Source organism: Mchenga conophoros, linkage group LG12 (assembly GCF_057382185.1).
Source record: "Mchenga conophoros isolate Kocher_MC1m ecotype Shallow Benthic linkage group LG12, M_conophoros_male_GT1.1, whole genome shotgun sequence".
Classification (NCBI taxonomy): domain Eukaryota; kingdom Metazoa; phylum Chordata; class Actinopteri; order Cichliformes; family Cichlidae; genus Mchenga; species Mchenga conophoros.
Window position 1 is genome coordinate 6530952 of NC_140537.1, and position 8467 is coordinate 6539418.

At 39.0% G+C, this 8467-nt stretch overlaps 2 protein-coding genes across 2 annotated transcripts; one reads left to right on the plus strand and one right to left on the minus strand.

Moving 5' to 3' along the window:
• The first annotated feature begins 1777 nt into the window (after positions 1 to 1777).
• LOC146562014 (uncharacterized) lies at positions 1778 to 4299 on the plus strand. Its single transcript, XM_085293079.1, has 4 exons — positions 1778 to 2659; positions 3117 to 3325; positions 3474 to 3651; positions 4098 to 4299. The coding sequence occupies exons 1-4, from the start codon at positions 2230 to 2232 to the stop codon at positions 4232 to 4234; spliced, it is 954 nt and encodes a 317-aa protein (XP_085149205.1). The 5' UTR covers positions 1778 to 2229; the 3' UTR covers positions 4235 to 4299.
• Positions 4300 to 5563: 1264 nt separating this feature from the next.
• On the minus strand, positions 5564 to 7320 carry c8h22orf15 (chromosome 8 C22orf15 homolog). The gene is made up of 4 exons (XM_085293080.1): positions 6914 to 7320; positions 6716 to 6838; positions 6357 to 6431; positions 5564 to 6201 (listed from the first exon to the last, which is right to left on the minus strand). The coding sequence occupies exons 1-4, from the start codon at positions 7023 to 7025 to the stop codon at positions 6101 to 6103; spliced, it is 411 nt and encodes a 136-aa protein (XP_085149206.1). The 5' UTR covers positions 7026 to 7320; the 3' UTR covers positions 5564 to 6100.
• Positions 7321 to 8467: the final 1147 nt, after the last annotated feature.

Here is an 8467-nt window from a genome sequence, read left to right on the forward strand (position 1 = left end):
AACCTATCCCCACAAGCTGCATGTCTTTGGACATGCAGCTTAAAGAACAAATATTTACCTCCAAATTTATAAAAGTATCATTACACTGAAATACTTAAAGTGCAAGTATATTAAACCCGTACTTAAGTAAACTGCTAAAGGTACTCAGTTACATTCCTACTGGTCCTATCCATGTGCTAATCCAGGGGTGTCAAAGTCATTTAACATTGCGGTCCACTTTGACTTTAAGTGGAGCCAGACCAGTGAAACTCCACTTGCTGTCAGTGTAAAGAAGTTACATAGTTAACGGTTTTTCTACATGATAAAGAAAAAGCTTCTATGATAAAGAAAGAAATCAGTGTTTAAGATTTGGCCAAAAGTGTTTGATACGAAAAATAGGTTTTGGCCACTAAGAATTTGTTTTAGAGAATGGAGTCTAGTGTTTTAGCAATTCAGAAAAATTGTAATAGCTGTCATTAGTTCATTTGTTCTCAATAGCCAACATATTTCAAGGAAACTGAAATTGAATGAGTTGTTTTAAATGTAGCAAAATTTTAAAAACAAAGAAAGAATACATGTTTCTGGTTTATCAGAGTCATGTTGTAATGTGGGCAAGGCTTTGGGAAGTAGGGTTGCTGAGAGAACTACAGCACCCCCTGGTGGATGGTAAAGGCAACCCAGATAGCAAGACGACATTGAATTGATGTTGATTTTTCATCCGATCCGTCGTTATGGTTGAAATGCCAATGTTGTAACAACATTGAAATACCGTGGTAAACCGACGGTCTTACTATAGGGACGTTGTAATGATGTTGATTTACCTTTGTTTTTTTGTCATTGATATTTGATCTTTTTGTAGTCGACCAGGTGACAACAACAACATCGAGAAAACGTCTATTTATAGTTTACCATCATTCGGCGCCGGTCACCATCAAAAAGCCATCGATTTGTAGTTGAGCGTTAAATTGCATTGCAACTGAGCGGGTATAAAGTACCGGAGAAAGTAAAAAAAATTTGTTCTTTTGTTATCAATGACTTTGGTCTAGTTCACCAGCTTTAAAAAATCGTGTCGACGTGCAATTTATGTATAGTTGACCGGGAGCAGCGATCACTTGGACTATTCCGCAGCACCCCTCTCAGTGGTACATCCCTCCAGGTAACCATTGTCTTGTACAGTAGAGCGGGACATTAGATTTACTTTCAGCGGAATTGACCGGAGAAGGGGCATCAGTTCATGCACTGCACTGGCCTGCACCACGATTAGTATAAGGTAAGAATGAATGAATTTTTTTCTATTCGTTATTTTGACGGTTGCATTTGAATAACAGTAAAAAACTCGTTAATGTAAAGTTTCGGACAAAATGTTTGAGCCCGAAATTGTGTCTACTTTCATCTTACAATCCGGCAACAAATAAAGTGCACTGCGAACAAAGTCTATCAACAAAGAAAACATTTCGTTTCATACTTTTCCGTGATATTCCCTTACAAAGCTAGCTTTAACGCTTCGAGGGTTCCTTTGTTCTTGCCATCGCCTCGGCGCTTGACCGACTTTCGCTCTGTAGTTGCTTTTTAGCATACTACTACAAAAAATTGTAAATCTGTGATATATGATTGATAAACGTAAAGGTAACTGTATAAATGTGTTCAATGACTTTGTTACTTTTAATGATTGGAGAGCACCCGCTTCAATTCGCACTCAATTCAAACTTTAGTTGCACGCTCACCTAACTTGCGTTTGCACCTTTTGTCCACACGTAAACTGCGTTTTCGTTAACTGAAAACTGAGATTTTTAAAGACGCCTGCTGGGGTGGATATTTTTCGAAAACTCCGTTTCAGCATTTACGTGTGGACGAGGAAAACGGAGAAAACGCAGCAAAGGTGTGCGCCTAGTTTGATGTCACACTGTACACTGTTTTTGTCTCGGTGCCATGAATTCCTACAATGGCAAACTTAGACAAAATACTGTTAATTTTATTATTTTCAGTGTTTAAATGCTTACATATACACACGCAGTTACTGTCCCTTCACACACAGGACTCTGTTCAGCTTCTATAAGCCGTCTTTGTATCTAGTTTTCCCTCTTTATTGACATTGTGCCCTATTTTTCCTCTTTTTTCAGATCTGATTTGGTAACTTCCATCAATAAGTAAGAAACTCACGTCGTTAAATAAATTCCTAGTGTTAAACAATTTGCTTATTTGGCTATTTCCAAATATAGCACTATTTGTTTAATCTGATATACACTGACAATGACATCACGCTGGTCAAGGAGGCGCAAATTACGGAAAATGGTTGAGGCAGCAGAGTCAGATATACTCAGGCACTTTAAAGAGATGGTTGCTGAAAAACATAACCAAAACGGCAATGCACAAGTTAAAGTTAAGCGACCGCAGGTTGCGGAAGAGTCTGGTGTGTCCCACTGTTGTCACCCAGGTATAGACAGTCAAGTATTTACCAGTCGCTATGAGCAGATTTCAGAAGTATGTGAGACCTATGTATCACCCGACAAGGATAATGACTGTGACCGCAGTTTTCCCCCCCAGCCCACTGACAGCAGGCATCATAATGCCCCGCCCAGCTTCCGGCACCTTTCGCCACTCCGGCAAAACACACAAAACGACACAGCTTTGCGATCTCCCCAGCATACAGAGTCAGATGTCGAGGACTTCTTTATAGATGGTATGCTTTTAAAGCTGAATCACAATGTCATTGTGCTCTTATCTTCAAAACACCAGTTTATACTCCTGAATATCATCTTGTTGTGATTTTTTTTTTTTTTTTTTTTTTTGTGAGGCCACTATTACAAGGCAAGTTCGAAAATCTTGGAATTTCACATTTTACATGGTATAAATTGTAAATGGCCTATATTTGTACAGCGCTTTAACTAGTCCCTAAGTACCCCAAAGCGCTTTACACATTCAGTCATCCACCCATTCACACACAATTCACACACTGGTGATGGCAGCTACATATAGAAATATCAAATATATGTGACATGCAAAAACTAGCAAACACTTTTAGCAGTTAGAACAACTTATACTTGAATGCAGAATGTTACACCATCACTTATGGATCTATTAGTTTTTCCCCTCACTGCTTAAGCCATTAATCTTTCTAGAATTGTTCTTTGAAACAGATGCGACCTCACAAAAGATGTTAACGATGCTGTCAGACCTGACCAGAGCAGTTAACGAACTCCGTGAGGAGGTCAGAGCCATCCGCCATCCCTGCTGCAATGAATCGGTAGATGCTGGGGTACTGCCTCTGGATTTGCCCTTGCACAACATTGAGGAGCTAAACAATGCAGAGGCAGCTCTTCAATCACAAGAAGCAAATAAGGCAATGGTAAGTATATAAAGGTTATGTACACTTTGTAACTATAAAGTGTAATAGCTGTCAGATGTGATTTAAATATTGATTATACACACAAGCACTTGCATGCACATTTAGGACATGAGACACGCTAATTCCATCTCTTAAAATGTGTCTATAGGTGAGACGCTTTGCCTTGATTGGAGGGACCACACTGGAGGTGCGAGTCCGCCATGTAATGGCTTATGCCATTACAAACGAGCTGGCCTCGGTACTAAACTGGGCAGGGAAAAAAACCAAGGACCACACAAAGCAAAAAAGGGCATTTAAAGATACAGCGCTGTGCAGATGCATATTTGGTAAGTTTTACTGTTTATTGTAGTTTTATGAGCCTAAAGTGAACAATAAAGGGATCAATTGATCTGCTGGGTGTGTTTCACATTTCCTATGTCCGGTTTTTGCTATATTACTTTGTCTTTCTTAATAACAAGACTTTCATGTCCGGTTAATCTGGAGATGGAGTCTTTGGTCTTTGGCTTGTTTAGTCCTCGGGTTGTAGTTTTTACAGCCCGAGGACCCAATGTTTATTTTGTTTTAAAGGATACACGGCACACCATGCTAAGACTTATCACTTTTTCCGCTCATAGCTCTTTGGGAATCAAATGTGGCAGATTTACGCCTGGTGACTTTCAGGTTTATCAGCCTAGGAGTTTACATACTTTCTCCCCGCTGAAGACAGTTAACAAGAGCTTATTCATGTGCTCTAATTCACTTTTGTGCGTGTGTGTGTGTATTTTTGTCCTAGATGGCCTGACGCAGCAGTTAGGGGCAAACTCTATGTCCGAGTTTGTCTTTGCACAAGCAGTGCAGAAATGGCTCCGATACGCCCCAGATCGTTTGGGTGGTGCAGGACGCACATCATGCATCCCCATCCCAGAGTAAAAAATTACAAACTTCTGTGAAACATATAAATGTAAATAGGAAACTGTCTTTTAATAAAGTATTTAGCAAACAAAACTATTGACCTTTTTTTTGTTTAGTTTTTTTTCTGTGTTACATCACATGCAATGCTTTGTTATTTTAGGATATTAATATTGACATGATACATTGTGAGACATTTTTTTGTGTGTGTGTGTGTATATATATATGTGTGTGTGTGTGTATGTGTATATGTGTGTATATATATATATATATATATATATATATATATATATATATATATATATATATATATATATATATATATATATATATATATTTATTTTAATTATGTGTGTGTGTCCAATTTGAGAAATAAGTACAGTACAAAAACAAGTACAATTATGTGTTTAGGTGGTTTAAGTATTGATGGAAACATGCAGTAGTTTAGTATTGGTTAAAATACCTATAAAGAAATGTAGATTTTCAGTCATGATTTAATTGTTGTTTTAATAAAAAGCAACTGTGCGAAAGAGGTGGAAAATCAACACCATAGCTCAACAGTGTTTCAATATCAGAATCTGACATTGTTTCATTGTCAACAGTATTAGAAAATATAACGTCGAATCAATGTCAGGTTTCAACATTGATTCAACATCAAAACCTGACGTTTCAACATTAAAAAAGGGTGCAAGAATGACGTTAGGTCAACGTCACACCTCAACGTTGATTCAATGACATCGCCTGATATTGACTCAATATTGTTTCAATGTTTCCTTGCTATCTGGGAACGCACAGCAGGAAAACGGGGTACAATGTTTTTTAATTAGCAAGACATCCTTTCATGGACAAACATTGTGTTTTTAATTAGATTGTTCTATACTTATTTTAAGGACCATAATCACAGATGAAAACATGCATTGTAGATTTACATTTAAATGTTTATGTAAATCTTTTTTATATTTATGTTGAGAGCGCACCTTCCACATCCTGTGGAAGCAACCCCACCATCTAACACGTTCCCGCAGCTGTGTGCATGACTGAAAATCAGTTTAGTTCAATTTCTTTCGTTCCCTTGAGTTTTCCTAATGAACACAGCAAGCAAGTCCTCAATGCAGGCAAATCCAATCACATCATCATTAATTCTTTGGCAGTGCAGTATTAGCAGGGAGCGCGCAGACTGTAATACACTGCAGTTAGATTTCTGGTAAAGAAAAACCTGAGACAATTTTTCCATCAGTAATTCATTAAGCGCACTTATTCTGTTTGATTTCATTTTTATTTTTATATTATCTTTTTTTTTTTTTTATTTAGCGCAAAGAAAAGTTTAACGCCAACTTGCAGAAAGTAGCAAAAGTTTAATCCAAGTGGTTCAAATTTCAAAAAATCCAAAAGGCAAAATGCAGGAAAAGAGGGAGGGAAAACTGTGGGAAAGGATTCAGACTAAATACACAATATGGAGAATATAAGGTGCAGGTGAATGAAATCTGACAATAAGCAGGGCGGGAAGAGAACAAAGGCAGGAAGTCAAGAAAATAGCAAGGAAACAGCTCTCAAAATATATCAGAAAGTCACTGAAAGATGGACAAAAAGGAACTCACACAGACAGGCAGGAAGCCACAAAAGACATGAGGAAAAGGAAAATGCTTAGAAACACAAGAAACTAGGAAGATACACAGCAGCTCATACTTCTAATTTACCTCTCTGTGACATTCTGGTTACAGTAACAATTTAATGCAGAAATATAAAATCTCAAAATGTAACTTATTCTATTGAACTTCTTCAATATTGACTATTATTAACTAAAAAGAAATCATCCACTTTAGCTCAGTTAAAATAGAAATATAGCAAAGTATTCAGATTTATACATATAAATTGACAGTGTTAAATTTAGTGGCTCTTGCTGTTTGCAGGAATGTTTTTGGTCTGAGGCATCCGTCTCTTTCTAGTCTTTCTGTCTGGCTCTTTGTCAGTCAGCCTCTTCAGCAGTTCTACAACAGAAGCAATGACAAACCACATGAGGTAACTTTGTTTGTTTTGTAGCATTTTCACAATGGCAGGAATGGGTTTGTCCAGCAGGAGGCCTCAGAGAGCCACTTCCACAGCCCCGATGTTATTCTTATCATTAATATTATTTTATTGTTACCTGTTAATTCAGGATGACTTTGACTGTTGTTGTTCTGAAGGGAGACATATTTCTGACCTCCAGCCTCATGGTCTCCTGAGGAAGCACAAGAAGTCACGGGCATGCTTTCAAGCATAGGTAAAATCATACTTTACATTCAGCTTTCAAAAAATTAGGATGGCAACATGCATTTCATTCACGATACCCCTGAAAGCACCAGAATTAGTTTGTCCTGCCACTTATCATCATTACATCAATATATTTGGAATCTAATTATTTAGACCAGACACTGATAACATAATTAGGTTTTGAAAATGCTTTTATAATCTGGGTGTTTGTTCCTCTGAAGTCCTGCTGATGGATGGACCAGACGGACTCACGGCAGACTCGCAGGAGGACGTAGTAGTGTCTGGCTACCAGCACACTGCTGGCCAGAGCCAAATTGTGCTGCTTGGCTGCCAGGTTCATCACTTTACCACTGCTGTCCATCAGGTCCACACAATCTGCAGGAAGAATTTTGTTGCTTTTAGAATTTGTATAAGAACAATTGAAAATGATCCAGCATTTCAGTCCAGTACCTTTGGAGTCCACACCAGCCCTCTCTTTCAAATGATTGAGGAAGTTTATCAGCTTACAGTTGAGATTGAACATTTCCATCCTGCCCTCTGCCAAGAAGTCATGCACATGCATTCACAAAAAATTTGGAACAACTGCTGTAAGGTGCAAAAAAAACCCAAAAAACCTGCATGCCTGCAAACCTTTAAGCCTGCATGTACAGTATTAACATGCCCAGAAACTTTACTAACCTCCAAACAAGACATTCACAAACATTTTTAGGTCCAGACTCCTGACAGCAGTTAAGCTCCAGTGATACTAGAGGTAGAAGAAGACTGGGCACAAAGTGGAACAATAAAAGCACTTTAGTGTTGTGGTCTGCACTTTTTCACACATCCACCGCCCTCAGAGAGTTAAACACACACACACACGCATGTTCCCTCATTTGCATCCACCTCTCCTCGCTCACAAAGCTTGAGTCTTTTAAAAGGATGAACAGGGGACTGTTTCTGCTTGTATCCATGGAGTCTCTACACACAGTGAGACCGGCACTCTGGGCTTAACAGCTGCATGGGCGGAGATGTCAGTATTGAAAAAAAAAAAGCTGGCTTTATTGTTTCCCGCCACAGACTGGAACCCAACACCATTTGCACTTACAGTAACTGACTTATAAAGACAGATACACCGAGATTTCATTTTGGTACCACAGAGGAAGGATAGAAGTTTAAAATAACAAAATTCAAATAAACAGCCAACATCAATAAAAGATAAGTTCTATCATCTGTTCATTTCTGGTGTATAGTTACATTACAGACACTACTACACTCAATCAAAAGCAATGTGGAGTCTCTGTAGCTCAATCTGCCACATGAATGACTGATTCCTTAAAGCCTCTGTAATTAGTATTTTATAAAAGATCTTTTCCTACTGGCTACTTTCAGCTGCTACTTGTCATACCTCAGCTTTAGGTTTGAGTTCATTCATTTGCTAATGAATACCAGAACACACAACAATGATACCTGTTCAGAGACTTCATCATTTCTTCACTACCAGACACACTGGACCCACTACAGTTCGCTTACCGTCCAAATCGTTCCACAGACGATGCCATCTCTCATCTCCTCCACACATCACTCACTCACTTGGACACTAGAAGGGGGAATTATGTTAAAATGCTCTTCATAGACTACAGCTCTGCATTTAATACCATAATTCCCTCCACACTCACCACCAAGCTGGAGCATCTGGGACTCAGCTCATCTATGTGTCTGTGGATCTCCAACTTCCTAACTGGCAGACCACAGGCAGTAAGGATGGGCGGACATGTCTCAGCCTCCACCACTCTCAGCACTGGAGCCCCCCAGGGGTGTGTTCTGAGCCCCCTGCTGTACTCTTTGTACACATATGACTGTGTGGCCACTACCAGCTCCACCACCATCATCAAGTTTGCTGACGACACCGTCGTGGTGGGCCTGATCTCTGATAACAACGAGATGGCCTACCTGAAGGAGATTAGGAATCTGGAGAACTGGTGCCAGAGGAACAACCTCCTTCTAAACGTCAGTAAGACAAAGGAG